At 41.5% G+C, this 18244-nt stretch overlaps 2 protein-coding genes across 4 annotated transcripts in view; one reads left to right on the forward strand and one right to left on the reverse strand.

Annotated features, from left to right (window-relative positions):
* Window positions 1–2815, reverse strand: part of LOC103184567 (LYR motif-containing protein 4) — a 102614-nt gene extending 99799 nt beyond the window's left edge. Inside the window, exon 1 of the mRNA XM_042331959.1 lies at window positions 2477–2815. Coding sequence (XP_042187893.1) covers window positions 2477–2562 — 86 coding nt within the window. The 5' untranslated portion in view covers window positions 2563–2815. The remainder of the gene's footprint in view (window positions 1–2476) is intronic.
* fars2 (phenylalanyl-tRNA synthetase 2, mitochondrial) overlaps window positions 2458–18244 on the forward strand; it is a 205476-nt gene continuing 189689 nt past the window's right edge. Inside the window, 1 exon segment of one of the 3 annotated variants that reach the window (NM_001292767.1) lies at window positions 2458–2574. The gene's annotated coding sequence lies outside the window, so the exon portion shown is untranslated. 3 annotated transcript variants of the gene reach the window in all.

The following is an 18244-nucleotide window of genomic DNA, read 5'->3' on the forward strand; positions in this document are numbered from 1 at the left end:
CCTTCGCCTCGCTTCTTCTCTTCCTACTTTCAGGTCTCTGCTGAAGACCTTTCTTTTCGGCTGCGCCTTTGGTCACCTTCCTCCCCCTCCCCTTGGCTCGACCCCGGGATCCATTACTGTGAAGCACTCTGAGCCGCCGTCCGGCATGGAGGTGCTATATAAATCCAAGTTGTTGTTGAGTGTGCATTAAAAGGCACAAAAACAAAGCATTCTCAGAACTGACATCTTTCACATCGATGAGCAAAAAAAAGTATTGGTAGTTTACACTGAACCAAAGTATCAGCCGAGCTGAGTTGGTATTACTTGCGTGAATCAGAGATGACTCATTTGCTAACAAGACCTTCTTATGCCAGCAAATAGATTGGCATCAGCCTGGCTCAGCTGGTAACACACTAGCGTGTGAATCACAAGTTAGTGAGTTGAAACCCAATGTCTCGACTTTGAACTCACAAGCTGACATTCCAATACAGTGTTGGGGATGCACTGCATTGTCAGAGGTGTATGGCACTATCCAAAAAGAGAAGCAAGTTTCTCTCATTGCCCTTTTTCACAATCTTCTGGATAAAACTAATCATTCACATTATTGTCATTTGCCCTACCTCTCTGACTTCCTCACTCCCCAATCCACCACCCGGTGCCTCCGCTCAACTGGCACGGCTTGTCCCTTGGATCCTCCGCTCCATCATTGGAGGTCGAGCTTTCAGCCATTACGCCCCGAAACTTTGCAACGCTCTCCCTCAATCCCTCCGCCTTGCCCCCTCTCTCCTTCCTTTTCGACCTTGTTTACGGTCACCTCCCACACCCCTGGCTCTGAGTCAGGCTCTGCCATTGTTAAGTGCTCAGACGCTGCCCTGCGTGGAGGGCACTATATAAGTGCAAGTTGTTGTTGTTTGTAGGATAGCAGGAATTGGCTCCTGCCTTTGACTACAAAATCCACTACACACTACAGTAAATCCTGTGAAGCGCTTTGGAACCTCCTCCCACTTTGGAAGGTTCAAAGTGGAAGCTTCCACTGGAAGCTGTATCAAATGTAAGATGATGAAGACTGTGGATTCAAGCGCAATAATTGGGATTTGGGGATTTTGAGCTCATAATTAAGGCTGACGCTGCAATGCAATTTAGGCTGACGCTGCATGGTTGAAAGTGCAGACTTTTGGATGAGATGTTAAACCTAGTCTGTTTGTTCAGGTGCAAGTTAAAGATCGCACAATAGTATACAGAAAGAGAAGGGAAACCTGGAAAATAATCATCATGGATACTGGTCATTCACTTCATGGATACTGGTCATTCACTTCATGGCTGTTTATGGAACAGTACTGTGGCGAGGTTGGCTGCTTTGATGGCCTAAAAATACAATTACTACACTGCATTTTACAGAATAACTCTGAAACACTTTTAAACTTTTCAACATTATAGGCCCTATATCAAATGTAAGAATTATTATTTATATCTGAAGTCCTAAACCATTTTGACAGCTCCTGTTAAATGATAATAGTTTCTTAAATGCAAAAATAATTTGGTAACTCAGTCCACATGTTTGTGGGACACTGCTGTGCGCAATTGGCTGCCGCGTTTCACCCACAACATATAGTCATTTCACTTTACGTTATATTTCTGTGAAGTGCTTTGCGACGTCTCGTAGATGTGATAAGGCGCTATATCAAATGCAAGGATTATTATATCATTATTACAATGATGGTGACATATTGCTTTGGAGTTCATGATCAAGTCTGTGTGAAACAGTGCAGGAATCGCAAGTCAGTTGCCCATCTGTGTGCCCCTTTCTGCTAAGAGATGAGTTAAAGACTTTAGCTCTGGGAACATGTTTTGCACAGGGCAGGTTCCGATTAGAATTAGGCTGAACGGTGCTTAGTAAAAAGTAAACAACAGGTCTGCCATGGAAGCCTCAAGGAGATCTTTACTTTGAAGCTCGACGTTAAGTGCCATTTTTTCATACCCAACACAAATTATCACATGTGAAATATTTGATTCAAAGCGCCCTGGAGGTTTAAAGTTGCAGTAAAAACCCAGCTCTGAATTTCACAGTTCGCAGCAAAAAGAATCCCGACTTTGAAAAACGTTAGTCCTGTTCTTAAATGTCATTGATGTTAACGTTTGATGCATTTCTTTTTGAGTTCACAGTGGGCTCCTCTCCTGCTGTCTGATTAGTGTCTGTCCCCGGCCTGGCCGGGCCGGGCCTGGAGGGATCACTAGTCGCTTCATACTCTCTCACGGTGACTTGATTCACTTTAAATTCGCTTCTGATAGCACAGGGGTAGACCCTGAGCAATGGACAGTCACACTATGAATACCGCTCCACGGTTTGTAGCTTCAAACGACATCATAAAGAAGCAAGTTAGTGGTACACATCCTCTCTCTCTCTCCCCCCCTCCCTCCCTCCCCCTCGTGTTAGACGGGGTGGGGAAAAGGAAAGACGGAGGAGGGAAGGGAGCAAACAGTCGCTGCGAACGTTTACCTATAACTGTAACTGGAAAACTTTCCGCTTTCTTTCAGCATCGCCCGGTACAGCGCCAGCACCTGCGGCCTGGTGGATGCGGCCATCTTTAATCTGCTGTGAGTGAGAGTGAGTGAGTGAGTCAGTGTGTGTGTGTGAGTGAGTGAGTGAGTGAGTGAGTGCAGGACCCGGCCCGGCCTGGCCCGGCCTGGGCCTCGGGGCGGGCCCGGCGCCGCCTGCTCTGGGACGCAGCTCGTGACGGCGAGCAGTTCAAACGGAAGGCGCGAGCGCCGCGAGGAGGCGCGAGGGCACGGATCCTGCCAACCGCCACCTTCGGCGCCCTCACGCGCTCAGCACGGCCGTCACCCCCCCACACACACACCCCCTCCTCCCCCGAATGGACGCAGGCGGCAGAGCGGCGCCCTCTAACTTACTGCCTCTGCCGCCGCCGCCGCCGCCTGTGACCTGGGACACAGGGTTTTGAGGCGTGAGGTGAGGTGAGTGAGTGGGTTGAGTGCCGCGGGGCCGGAGCCGGAGTCAGGGCGAGCGGTTACCAAAACAGCTCTCGAAACCAGGGACACCTTGTCAGGGCCTTCACCGCCGCCACTCCAGGCCTCGTCCTTCGCTCCCGGGGGAGAGAGAGAGAGAGAGAGAGCGCTGTGCGGCCGTCTCGCAAGGACGCAAGTCCCGCGGAGCGTCTTTCAGGCCCTTTCCACCTCCCCCCCCCCGGTGTGATCGTTTGCGAACAACATTTTGTACGTGTGTGACCCAGCGGGTGTTTTTTTTTGTTTTGGTCGATGCAGAATTTGCGTATTAAATGTATTACATGTTTAGTCCTGTCCCAGGGGAACAGGAGGGAGAGGGAGAGAGGATATCAATCTGTGATCTTGGCAAAACCCAACCAATAATAATAATAATAGTAATCCTTGCATTTGATATAGCGCTTTTCACGTCGGGAGGACGTCCCAAAGCGCTTCACAGAACACACTGTAAAGTGAATTGACTGTATATTTGTGGGCGAACGCGGCAGCCAATTGCGCACAGCAATGTCCCACAAACAGTCGTAGATTGAAAATGACCCATTTATTATTGTTTTTGGTTTTGGAGGGATTATTATTAGGGCTCTGTGTGGAGTAAGGAAACTTGCCCAAGGTTTCGCCCTCTGCCTGGAATTGAACTCAGGTCTCTCACTTGCAAAGCGAGTGCTCTAACCACTGAGCTACAGGACTCCGAGTGGTACCAAGTGGCACCACCTGCAAACTGACGACTAACACTGTAACTCCTTTCACTCCCGCAACACCAAGGGTTGTGATGATGAAGAGGAAGGAAATGTGCTGCTGAGCTGGAATGTAGACGTGCTGTTTACCTTTGAATGGTCCGCCTGTAAAGAGATCTGTGCTGTCCTGTGTACCCACATAACTTCCAGCAAAGTGTGAGGCCAGTTTTAGAAGTTCAAGTGAAGAACTGTTGCACCTACTCCACAGCTCGTTCAGTTCGAGAATTGGCGGAGTGAGAGGGAGCCACACCTGGGCCAACCTTATGGGTAAACTTTAAAGGTCATTAGGACTCAAGAAACGAGATTGCAGTGTTTTCCCTGTTTTCTAGATAAATACTAGAAAGAGGTACTTATACTATAGTAACAGTGAAGTTGATGAACCATACTGGATGCACACAAATGGTTAGGTAGATGGATTAGTGTATGGGTGTGATATTTCTGAGGCATATTTCTAGTGTGGTTTCCTTGTGTGTGTGTGTGTGTATGTATGCATGGTTGAAGGGTATATTATATTTGACAAATATTGTGAGTCCTGTAGCTCAGTGATTAGAGCACTCGCCTTGCAAGTGAGAGACCGGGTTCGATTCCCGGCAGGGGAAACCTTGGACAAGTTTCCGTTCTTCGTATGCCTGATAATAATCCCTCAAGAAAAAAAAACAATAGTTTGGTCACTCAATCGATGACTGTTGTGGGACACTGCTGTGCGCAATTGGCTGCCGTGGTTCGCCCACAAATATACAGTTAATTCCCTTTACGGTATATGCTGTGAAGCGTTTTGAGACGTCTTGAAGACGTGAAAAGCGCTATATCAAATGCAAGGATTATTATTAAATATGCTGTGCATTCTCTTGAAAACTAATCAAGTATAAATTATGACAACCTTCCAAAATTGAGAACTGAATAATGATCAATAATGCCACAATTGAAGCTGAATGCAAAATACACAAGTGATAAAGTCCTGGTTCAAATATGTTTAGTCTTCAGAATGGAGCTATCATGTTCTTAGCAATGATATTCTATTTATAATAACCCCTCCAAAAGCCAAAAACAATAATAAATTGGTCATTTTCAATCTACGACTGTTTGTGGGACATTGCTGTGCGCAATTGGCTGCCGTGTTCGCCCACAAATATACAGTCAATTCACTTTACAGTGTGTTCTGTGAAGCGCTTTGGGACGTCCTCCCGACGTGAAAAGCGCTATATCAAATGCAAGAATTATTATTATTATATTGCTTACAGTATGTTTTCAAGTGGAAACAAATTAATTTATATGAGAAGCAGAAATATTGAAGAAAATGAGCTAAAGCTTGTTTGTTATGTTACTCCACTAATGCACTAGATCTGATTAATTTGGCTCAGTTGGTAGCACTCATGCCTCTGGTTCAGAAGATCATCGGTTCAAGACCCAAAGGCAGGACCAGCTTATCATACTTGTCAGGGATGCCTTCCTCCAGATGACATATGACACTGAGGTCCTATCTGTTTGTTAAAGACCTCATTCAAAAAGACAAGAATCCTCCAGATAAATTGGTCATTCACTTCATGGCTTTTTGTGGGCCCTTGTTGGATGCAAAGTTGATGGCATATTTGCCTTCATGGTCACTACACTTTTACATTTTTTTTAGCACCTTTCACATCAGGAGGATGTCTCAAAGTGCTTTTACAGGATATATTGCAAAGTGGATTGACTGTGTATTTGGAGACAAACATGACAACCAATTTGCGCACAACAGTGCCTCACAAACAGCCATGAAGCGAATGACCAATCTTATTTGGAGGATTGTTAGCCAGGACACTGGGAGAATAACAACAACAACTGGGAGCAGACCAAGGTACCATTTCCTCTACTCCAACGATTAGTCTTACCTTTCAAAAGAGCATCCCTCTATGTTTTTGATTTGATTTTACAGTCTTTTTTGTATCTGCTTTTATTAGAGATTACCAATTATTGCTGAATTGGGCGTAACTTTGTGCTTTAGTGCATGCCCATTAGGGAGTGGGTTAAGACTGCCCAAACTTATTTAATGTAGTTCTAACGAAGGGTCTTGGACCCGAAACGTTGACTCACTTTCCTTTCTCCGTAGATGCTGCCTGACCTGCTGAGTGTTCACAGCGACTTCTGTTCTTATTTAATGTCAGATCCTTCCAGTCACCAGAGAGATTTTCATCTCATCAGTCTGGACTGCATTTAGACCCTCTTCCTGAATTGAGCAAATAGTTTGCTAACTTACCAATCATCTATTATCCTATAACATTTATAGAATTTTATTTGACAGATTGTTGCTGGTAGAAAGTTAGATTTAGTAGTTCTGCCAAATTGAAGTATGCAGCTTTTTAATTGATTGCCACTTCGGAATCTTCATTGTTAAATTGAATGTAAAGTTGTACAATGAATTCCCCCTAAACAATTATGGATAAAGAAGAGTAACTTGCACAACAGACCAAAGTATCGTATTTTAAAAGGAAAAAGAAACTTCAAATAGCTGACCAGCTCCAGTTTCTTGTCCTGCATATTCACCATATAAGATCAGACTTGTACTCTTTGGGATGCCTTCCCGAAAATGAAAGGCACTATACAAATGTAGTTTTGTTGTTATTGTTCATTGAGGTGCACAAAGTTATTAAAATGCCTCAAATGAAACTACTGATTCTTAGCAGTAATTTAGTCTGGTAGAAGTTAATGGAACTGTAAAATAAACAGCAAATTTTATGGTTGTAATGTTTTACCAATTTTATTATTTTAATTGTCATCAGTGTATTCTTTTCTCTTGTCTAGAGTTTGTCCAAATGACCTTTCTCACTTAAAGTAACCTGCACAACTTTGGAAATTTTGCCTGTGCAAAACTCCCCCTGCCTGACACTAAAATGCTGAACAGATTAAAATGATAGCTGCAGTAAAATTTGAGACTTGAAACCAAGAAGTGAATTCTATTGCCATTTTACAAAGTGATCATTGGGTTAGATTCATTCTTATGTTGAAATATCTTCTTGTACCTACAGTTCCTTGTTTTTCCCCCAAACCTCTCCCAATGCTTCACAGACTTCAGAAGAAGAGTTGATAGTGATACACTTCAAATAGTACAATCTGGATGCATGACCTGGCTAGAAAATTCGACTTGTACCAATTCCATACTCCGATTATTGTATGTAGAAATTCAAATCCTAAGCGGGAGAACAAGAAAACTAGTTTTGTTACTTTATGTGTTGATCTGCATTCAGCAGCATTTGTGTTTTTTATACAATGATTGCAACCAATGAAGCATATTTAATGACTTTTCATGGGTTTTCTCAAGCAAGGAATTGACTGATGCATTATATATTTATCACAATCATGTTTATTGTTTAGAAGCAACCTACTTATTTTTTCACCAGTGTTCCCACTCAGGAGTTGAAAGCTTGTTTGAAGTCTGGAATTATTTGGGGCAAGGAACATAGAGCATTTAAATATATTGTGAAAACCTATTCTTTTACACACCATCAATGCTCCCATTTCTGCCATTGTACTAATGTTGCTACCATGAAGCAATATTGTATCAGGCACATCAAAGTAGCTTCATCTTAGGAAATGGAATATGAACATTCTCAGGCCCTGGATCAAAAACACTTTTAAGCCATTTCAATTCCATTGACTAATTAGATGTAAATCTTTTAAGTACTGATTTTTCTTATACATGACTTACCACTTGCATGAGCAACATTATAATATAAGAATAATGTATGGAATTGGTATAGCACCTATAACATCAAAATGTTTGCAAGCACTTCACAGGTAATTATTGTCAAGTGTAGAACTAGTGTCTTCTAGTTTTATTTCCCCATTGTTTATTCTAGCACAGTAGTAGGTGAAGCAGCAGGTTGTGAGAATAACAGTTACCCACTTACCATGATAAATTGATAAAGCACTACAGTACTCATTGAATCTGATTTAAAAGCTTTGTAACCTTGACTACTAACCTCAATACAGTACTATGGGTCACTCCATTACTTCTCAATAGCTGAACGATAAAACTAGTAAGTGACTCCAACAAACTTTAGTGATAAATATTTTAAACACAAACCCTGGTAAATATTAAAAAATGAAAAGGGTACAAAATAATAGTTGGATCTCGGTATTCTGGTGGCATTGAAAATTGCACTCACCATTTGCTTTTATCTGAATTCCTCGATTCACTTAATGCCCTTATCTCATTCAGTCTTCTATTATAAAACACTCATTTCTACCTCTGATCCTCGACAAAAAAGGTGATTCAACTGAAGCCATTAGATCGAATCAGAGTTGAACCAAAAAAAAACCTGAAAGTGAATTAATTGATAACTAATGTAATTTGGAGTGCAATTGGAAAAAAAAACTGAAAACACACTGCCGTTCAAACACGGACTTAACCTAAACTCATGTGACTGTTTGGGGGTGTTGGGGGAGATTGTTGATGGTGGGCCACCACTGGTCTGGATACATTCAGCTCTGCAGCAGTAATTGCAAATCTTCATACATGTTAGCAGAGTCCTTAGGATTTCCCAACAAAAATATACGCTGAGAGGCTATCATCTTCTCAATGTTACATTTTGTCCATGATATCAAAAGTTGCATCAGCGTTGTGATCTTATTTGCTGCAAGCAGCCCCGTGTAACAATGGTCCACTGTTTTCAGGAACTGCGAGCTAGTGTGGCAATGATTATAAATTGCTTTTTTAGCAGCGAACAAATTGAAAAAATAAATTGTCCCTGAGCAACTTACGGGTAGCAATACATTTAGAACCTTTGCAAACTACAGAACAAACTTGCATTTTTATAGATCCTTGCACCAAAACATCCCAAAGCACTTTATAATTAATTACTTTCAATTGTACAGGGTAACCTTTTGCAGCCTGGTGGTTTGGGTTGGGTGTATAGCCAGCAATGTTAGAATAGATTTCAAAGAAATGTCCTACTCCTGAGTCATTGGCTCACCATTGGGTCATTGGATTACTTTCCTTGTGAAGTAATGTCAGCCATACATGTTGTGCATAATGTAGCGTGCAAGATAATAACACATCCTGTACATAGCACATGCGTGAAGTGCACAGGAAGGGAAGTTGGTGATGACCTGATGACCTGAAAGTTAGCCATTTTTTAGTGCAGGAGGCTAACCAGTCCGTGCTGGAAGCCAGAAGTATTCCTATAGCCACTGATCCATACTGCAACAATTCTAAAAGCAAACCTGTAATCTAGCAAGCTGTTTAATAATGGGGCTACCCTGTAGTGATTACTTATGACAGTACGAAACTCCGCTCCCCGATTACCCCAGTCTTTCCCAGACTGCACTGGCTGCCTATCCCTATTCAAGTCCTTTCACTCTTCTGCACCCACCTATCTCTCTGACCTATCTCCTCAAAATAGTACCCATTGCCTTCGTTCCTCCGGGTCTGGCCTCCTTGTCCCCCAAGTCCTCCGTTCCACCCTCAGCGGCAGTGCATTCAGCCATTATGCCCCGAGGCTCTGGAACTCCCTTCCTCACTCCCTTCGCCTCTCTCCCTCTCTTCCTATTTTCAGGTCTCTGCTGAAGACCTTTCGTTTTGACCGCGCCTTTGGTCACCTTCCTCCCCCTCTTCCTGGCTCGGTCCCGGAATCCGTTACTGTGAAGCGCTCTGAGATGCCGTCCAGCGCGAAGGGCGCTATATAAATCCAAGTTGTTGTTGTTGTTGTACAACCTACCACAGGTGACAGACAGAGTAAATTTTCCGAACTGGAAAATGGGCTGAATGGCCATCTTCTATGTTGTAAATTTCTGTGGTTGTGAGTGAACAGCAGAGACGTGGGATGTCCTCCTGACATGTAATTTGTTGTTGTTGTGTATGTGTAAGATACTTCAAGATCATAAGACACTCAGCTTCACCTTGTGCTTTGATTGGCATTTTGTTCCCTCTTTAAGGGAATCTTTTGTGCTTTTGTCCAGTTGAGTGAAACTGAACACAAAGTTAGAATTGTGACTTGTCAGACTGAAGTGCAAACTTGTATCCCTTCATCTGGTAATTCTTATTCAGTAGATTTGGTAATAATTTCAAACCGATATCTAGGATTTTTTGTTCTATTTTCTTTCAGTGCTTTCGGAAAAAGGGTTTTATTCAGTTGTAACTATTCCTCATGGTTTAACTGCCTCCAGATAAATTGTGTAGAGACCTACCCCACTTCCCCCTTGTTCATATACTGTACCTGGAATATTGGAAGGATTGGGCCTGATGGCTTAAATGGCCTTTTTTAATTCCATATTTTCTATTTCGATTCAACAATTTTCTGTTGCTAAATATTGATAGCACTTTGATGGATTAATACAGGAACTTGTGCTACAGTATCAGCCCATCAGTCCACAATGGCTACTTCTGTGACTTTCTCTCTTTGGTCTTCATTCAATACCAATTCCTAATTTAAACCCTGTTGAATGCCAGGGATGAGTAGATGATGTCTTCGTTGGACCACTTTTTCAAAATGTAAAGCAACGCTCAACTGTCCCTTTCATTGAAAAGTGTGCTGCTCACGTCCCAGCTGATTCCCACAGTCCCGTAGAAAATCAGTGGAGTTGCAGATTCCATTTTACACCAAAGCATGTGTCCAGCTGCACCTTGGTAGAGACTTAAGTAAAAGCTGCATGTGGTCCCAAGAGTGCAAGGAGTTCCACATCAGTTTCAAAATAACCTTCCCAGCTGCCAACCTGTTCAATTCCTTCCCCCTCCTCGCCCCCATCCTTCCTTGCCCCCATCCTGTGGAGTCCTGTAGCTCAGTGGTTAGAGCCCTCACCTTGCAAACGAGAGACCTGGGTTCGATTCCCGGCAGGGGAAACGTTGGGCAAGTTTCCTTACTCCATACGTCTCTGTTTACCTAGCAGTAAGTAGGAACCGGTTGTTAGTTGATTGGTGGATCGCTTTTCTGGGGGTAATACTTTCTTTTTTTAAAAAAAAGTCACTCAATCCACAACTGTTTGTGGGACACTGTTGTGTGCAATTGGCTGCCGTGTTTCACCCATAAAATATACAGTCTATTCACTTTACAATCTATTCGGTGAAGCGCTTTGAGACGTCTCGAAGATGTGATAAGGCTATATCAAAGGCAAGGATTATTATTATTATTATCCCTCCTAGCTTCCATCCACCAGTCTGTGTATCTGATTGGCTTACAGGTAATTTTTTTTTATCTCTTTCATTGGCACATCCTTTGTTGAGTACTTGAAGTAATTTCCTCAGCTCAGTCTAGAGATGGACAGGAAGATTTCATGAATGACACTTTTTAGCCAGTTGTCCTTGGCTACTGAGAACTCATTTCAGTGTTTGAAGTGTCTGTAAAGATGCCTGTTATAGTGTTCATTGTACTGCACCACTAGCCTATGCCACACTGGATGATACTGGGCTCAGCTCTGGAACCAGAGGCTAATGGGACTTTGGAAATCCAAAGTTTGTAAGCTTTTGGCTCTAAATGAGTCCCTGAAGCAAGTAGTTACCTCACCAGCCAGTATGCGAAGGATTCCCTGTCAAGGCTATCAGGAAGGCAGCACAGTGTAGCATTTTGCATATTCCTCCTTTTTATTGACTTGACAGCTCAAGTGCTTTGGTGCCAGAGTACTCCAAGTCCGCCTGAAGATATAGATCCTCAGAGTCCCTGCTTTTGGCTTCTTAATTACTTTGGTGATGTGCTGCCATTTGTGTGTGGAGGTTGAATTTGAGATTTGCTGCCTTAGATAAGGTATACCTCAATCTTTGGGTTGAAGTTTAACCTCTGGATATACAAGATTCCTCTCATTTTCTTTATGTTTTCGTATTGCGTGGAGTTTGACAGCCGTCTCTGGCGCACCAGTACCTTGCCTAAGTGAACATTCTTCCCTTGTGGCCCGAACGTTCAGTCAACATCCTCATACCCTTCCCTCTTCCAATCTTGCTCAGTAATCCACATTGTCTCTTTAAAACACTTTGAGATGTTTCCTGGTGTGAAAGTCATTATATCATTCCAAGTACTTATTTAGGGCTCATTATACCACTGTACAACACATTTATTTACTTCCATTTGGTAATATAAATTTAAAAATGTAAGTTACACAATGCAAGTTGCAGAGATTTGTGAGAGGTAAACATTAATAAAGTATATTTGTTTACTTGTGCAGTTTTATCCCCAAAGCAATTCCTTTGTTTGTATTGTTAATATGATCACAGTGTAAAGCATTATCACGCAGAATTGAAGTTTAAAATATTATTTCCCTCAGTTTAACCTATAGTAAGAGTCTTGTGCCTCAACAGTGAATGTTTTGATTTAGAATGGATTGATATCTAGGTTTGGAAGCCTGAATCAGAGTGTGGTCAAAGTTTTACTTTAGGTAGAGATGATTGAGTTAGCAATGATGGGCAGCAATATGGTGGGATTCTGATAGGCTCGGGAGCCGGAGATGGTCTCACAGGCCATGAATGCCCACGTAGTGAGAGAGTTACCAATCTCCACTGTGCTGTAGAGCAATGTGGAGATCAAGCAAACTCAGAAGGTGAATCAGCTCTTACTAATAAGGAGTGAGTGGAGACTCGTGGGGAGTATAAACACCAGCACAGACTCATTGGGGCAAATGGCCTTTTTCTGGGCTGTACATTCTATGTTATACAGTAAGTCTTCCTACTTCTGTGACCTAACCGCCTACCAACCTGTTCGCTCCCTCCGCTCAGCGGGCTCCGGCCTGCTTCACGCTCCCCCTTGCCGGTCCCACCATTGGCGGGTGGGCCTTCAGTGTCAATCCAGAGTAAATAGCTCTGGAATTTCCACGTGCAGATGGGATGCATGGAATTCTCAGTTTGGGTTTGATACCCTTAAGCATGGTGATGGGTTTCCACATGTACCAGCCACCTGGCTGAACCCCCAAAATTCCCTGCAATTGATAGACCCTAAATCTATCCACCCATACACGCACTTCCCAGCAAAGGTCACTGGAGGTCAATTGGAACACTGGCTGATTCTTCCCATCGCTCCATTCATTTTATTTTCCTTCCTGCTCCCCTCCCTCTTCTCCCCCCACCCCCAACACACACTACCATAACAAGTTTGAGGGTCATAGTGAATAAGTCACTATGACCCTCAAATTTACATGATCATTCTGATTTGGGAGCTGAAGAAATCAATCACCTGAAATTATCCCAGCATCGTAAAATAATTAAATCTGTAAATGAATCGTGATAATAATAATCCATTAATTTGATATATCGGTTTATCACATTGTTGAGACATCTCAAAGAGCTTCACAGAAGATACTGTAAAATGAATTAACTGTGTATTTTGTGGGCGATATAATAATGAGAACACAGAATGTTGTTTCCTCTATGTCAAGCCGTATACCTGCTTATACAGTATTTAGCTGGTAAACTCCTGCTAGAAATAGAGCAAACGACACCAACCTTAATACTTGGACCTTTTCTTATTTTCATCATTAAGTTTTGCATTTATTTCATTTATTTCCTCCAGTAAAGTCTGTAATGTCAAGGCCTTGGGGAGCTCAGTGAAAGTGAAGCAAATGTCTCCTGTCAAAAGGTGATGGGAGCTGAGAGCAGAATCACAACTCAAAGTTTGTTATCTATTTAATTTACTGGAAAACTGTGTTTCTTCTATTGATTTCCGTTGCAGCATTCATTAGTGCGCAACATTATTTGTCTACTGGTTAGTAACATATTAAGGTATGCGCTAGAATTCCTCTGAGAGACTTGGTCTGGAGACATGAATAAATATCAGATGGGAATGAGCCCAGTGGACCTAGCCAGGCATTCTTTATACCAGACAAACCAATACGGCATCTGTTGACTTTAGTGAGGGTAACATTTGTTGTTATGTTGGCATTGATCACCTGGCAATGCAGAGTCATTAGTCATGTTGTTAGGTTCATTTTGTTTCAGACACAATTTGCTGCACTTCAGCCTTGATCGGCCCAAATATGAAGCCAGTCAATTGAATTATTGACTGTTGCAAACCAAAAGGTGTTGATCAAAGCTGAACTATACAGACCAACAATTTGTGCAGTTATTACTTTACGCCATGTAAGTCTGTGAAGCTATATTATTGATGAGACTTTTAAATTGTATTCTTCCCCAGTTTCGTTTTTATTCCTTTTATATTATTGTTTTACTCTTGTGCCCTGTTTATATTACAGGAAGTTAAAATGATCGTTTCCAGCAGCAAAGCAATACGAAGCAGGAATCTTATTTTATACTCATGAGTTATTATGACTCCTCATCACGTTGGCTGGGCCATGTGCACAAATCCTAAATCAGAGTTTAGATATTTAATCTTTATCTGATTAACATTAAACAAATCTTTTAATTTCTTGGCTGGTCCATGACCCTTTTCCTACCCCCTAAAAATAATGGACTTTTTGAGACCAGAACCACAGTAAGTTGCACCCACATTTGGCAAGTCAAAGAGTTCTGAAAGGGCCCTCAACAGTGGGGTTCAGTGCAATCCCCTTCCAACATTTCTCGACTCCCACGACAAAACACAGTATAAACACAGCATAAGGTTCTCCCATTGCACCCAACCTGTTCCACTCTTTGCTTTTACTGTTGTTGAGCTGCCAACTAAAAGCTGTGTGGGAAGAGTGATGGATGATGTACTCTCTGAATTTTTATTTACTTAATGCCTTCTGCTCCACTCAAAAACCGTAGCCAGAATAAGAACAGGACCTCATTCTGTGAGGAGTCATGGGATCCATAGTTTGTAACACTCCTTTCGCGCACTACACAAAAAAAATGGAAATTAAAGGAAACAAAGGGGATGTGAGGAGAAACTTTCACACAGTGAGTTGTTGGATCTGGAAATCATTGCCTGAAAGGGTGATGGAAGCTGATTTGACAACAACTTTTAAGAGAGAAGTAGATCATTATTTGGGGAGGAGAAGTTTGCAGGGTTATAGGGAGAGAGCAGGAGAGTGGGATTGATTTTGATAGCTCTTTTCCAAGAGCCGGCACAGACGCGATGGGCCGAATAGCCTCCTTCTGTTCTGTATAATTCTATGATTCTACGTTTCTATGATTCTATGAAGTGGAGAGGGACAAACACATTTAATGATTATTTTATGGAATGAGAAATATTTCTGTGACAGAAGAAGTGTTTTATTTTATTGGAGAGAATTCCTCACTTCACCCGTGTGGAGTATAAACACCTACACGGATTGAATGGCCGAGTGACCTGCTTCCATGCTTTACATTCTTTGTAAACCTCGGCAACAAGAAACGTGGCACCCACTGTGGCAACGTGGCACCCATAAATGGAATCTTGTTGTTGTTTCATTAATAAGATTCATTTTGATGCTATTTCTATTATAAAGTACATATTGTATGTTTACTGAATCAAGGGCTGAAGAATTTTAAGTTCTACGGAGAAAAGCCTGTTTTAAGATTAAAGAAGAAATTGTTGTGTTCCTAAGTCTTAATTTAGAAAACATTTGACACAATCGGTGGCACATTTCTTGTTGCCTAGGTTTACAAGGAATATACAACATGGAAGCAGTCCGTGTAGGTGTTTATCCTCACACAAGTCTCTACCCATTCCCGTACTCCCTCCCATACCCTTCTATTCCTGTCTCCCTAATGTGAAAGTCTGGCTTTCTCTTGGATGTATATGTACTATGTGATTGAACCATCACAGGTAGCGAGTTCCACAATCTCACTAGCCTCTGTGTGAAGTAGTTCTTCCTAAGTTTGAATCCAGTGCAAACTGATTAGATGAATTTTTACTTATTGCTCTTTGTGCAACATTGCTGGCACAAATAAGCAGCTGCATCTTTGACTGCATAGCAAATGTCGCTACACTTTTTAAGTAACTCATTATGTCGAGTTCTGGAAACATGTAACAGGATAAGGCGCTGTATCAAATGCAAGTATTGTCAGCCATCTCCCTTGTAATATTTAGCATTGGAGAAGTTCAGAGAAGTACGTTTAAGGTTTACCCTTTAAATAAATTTTCGTCATCAATTTACGCCGCTGTTAAGCGATCTGAGACACTAACCGCAGGAAGCACACTATATAAATGCAAGTTGTTGTTGCTGCTGCTGTAAATACAGATCGTAGAACAATAGTGTAGAAATAACTGTTACCTGAATACCATTTGGTATTCTAACTACTATCTCAATCCGATACATCACAAAACTTTGCAAGGTAAAGTGTCTATGTGGAATAATTTCCTGCAGACTTAATACAATTTTCAATTGCTGTCCAATCCATTTGACATCGGTGCATCCTATCAGTCATTCTTACTGCCAACTGCTCAAGGTTTAATCTACAGTATCTCAGAATGTCATAGCCAACCTCAGCAAGAAGCAAGTACAACCCTGTGTGCGCACATGTGTGTTTTAAATATTTTCTAGTCCATATTTTCTTTTCAGCCAAATTTTTCTAATTTATCTGATTCTTTCAAAGTCCTTCCTTCAAAGGTGGCAAAGTCTTAATCTTTCAAGTCGTGCTCCTGCTGCTTGTCCCACTCCAGCATCGGGCTGTGGCAGGCGTGTGCTGTGCACAAAGGTAATGGAACATTGCTAATTTTAACACTTTTCCAAATCCCAGATGGAGTGTTATGCTATCGTTCCGCTTTCCAGCCGAGAGCTAATGTAACATTCGCATTGAAAACCCTCTATTCAGGCTGCTCAGACACTTGAGACTCAGGCCTCCTAAGTGAGCCTCAGATTCCGGGTTGCGACAGAATTGTTAGTGTAATAATAATTTATATTTGTCTAAATAATACCAAGATTGGACTGAGTGTTGAGTATGGTTATCTAACTGCTGAGTTAACCAAACCAGTTGCTAGACCCACTTGAATCAAGTTAGAAAGTGGTCGTTTTTACATTTGCAATAAAAAGGAGAATTATAATACGATATGGGGGGAAATACAGAGAACGGGATTGAATTGATTGCTCTTTCAGAGAGCTAGGCACAGCAATGCCAAGCCAAATGGCTTATTTCTATGCTGTCCATTTCTATGGTTCTAAGCCTTTCCCCCTCTCCCCACCTTATTCACCATGGTGTGTTTTGGAGTAAATTTGCCCCACTGAGGTGGATGACAATCATAAAATTGAACTTCCTTATTATGATATTGGATTAAAAAAATCCTGTAAACTTTTTAAAAAAGTATTGCTTTTAATGAATATAATGCTTTTAAATAGATTTTTCACAACGTTTATGGTCTAGGAAAAAAACAGAGTAAATTACTTCAAATTAATCCAAATGTTATGAAAATATTTATGGATGGAGCACTTTTATATCTGTAAAAATCGAATTCTGAAGTATCGTAACTTAATTTTAAAAGTGCTTTTCTGGCTTACTCTAATTATAAAGTTCTTAATTATACTATTAGCAGTGTGTTAAGGAGCGCTAATCGAATAATTAGCAGATCCCATGGCACTCTTGGAAAAAAGAATGGAGTTTCTCGCAGTGTCCTGGCCAAAATTCCCCAAATAAAATTGGTTATTCACACCATGGCTGTTGGTGGGACATTGCTGTGTGCAAACTGGGACTTGGCTGCCTTTGGAATGCTCCTTAGGAAAGCCTTAACAGATTTCAATAACTTGAATACAATTCAGAATAATCCATGCCTAAATTAACTATGCTGATGAACTTCGACTAAAGGTATTTCGTTGCAAATAATTTTCACATTTATTGTTAAATAGTTTCTAGAAAATAACCATTTTATTTAGTATTAAAAATAAAGTCTGTCCCAGTGGCGTAGAGTACATAAAATAGTGGTAATTCACAAGTTATAACCATAGAAATTTATAGCACAGAAGAAAGCCATTCAGCGCATTGTCAGTACTGACTCTGTTAGCAGCAATCCTTTCAGTCCCATTTAGCTACCCGTTGCCTATATCGATACCCAGTTCTCTCTTGTTCTATACTCAATGAATTGCCAATCTCAGCCTGATGCATCTCACCATAGAAATGGAGGGCTAATTAGAACAAACCAAATTGAATAATTCTTATGTATTCTTTAATAACTACATTTTCAATTCAATAACCAAGGTGAAAGCCACAGTGCAGCAATAAAGGTACGAGATACGATGAGCTAAATTAGGAAGTCATGGTTAAATGAAATTATTCATCAACTGTGTCAGTCTGGGTTAGTTGGTAGCAATCTCACCTTTGAGTTTGAACATTATGGCTTCAAGCTCCACATTGGGACTTGGAACTCACATCGTCTCACTCCATTATAGTGCTGGGGATGTGCTCCGTTGGCGGAGGTCCCGTCCTTCGGATGAAATGTTGAATCGAGGTCCTTGGACCTGTTCAGGTGAATGTTAATGATCCAATAGTACTATTTGAAAAGAGAATAGTGTCTCCCAGAGTCCTGTTTGCTTCTGAATGGTTGTTTTTGTGCGACATTGCTGTTTGGAAAAATGGCTGCCCTGTTTGCCCACAAAACACAGTCATTGTCCACTTTACAGTATATCCTATGATGTGCTTTGGGATGTCATCCCAATGTGAAAGGCTTGATACCAAATGTAAGGATTATTACAATTCTTGGATTTTAAAACCC

This window comes from Callorhinchus milii, unplaced genomic scaffold, assembly GCF_018977255.1.
Source record: "Callorhinchus milii isolate IMCB2004 unplaced genomic scaffold, IMCB_Cmil_1.0 Scaffold2, whole genome shotgun sequence".
Classification (NCBI taxonomy): Eukaryota; Metazoa; Chordata; class Chondrichthyes; order Chimaeriformes; family Callorhinchidae; genus Callorhinchus; species Callorhinchus milii.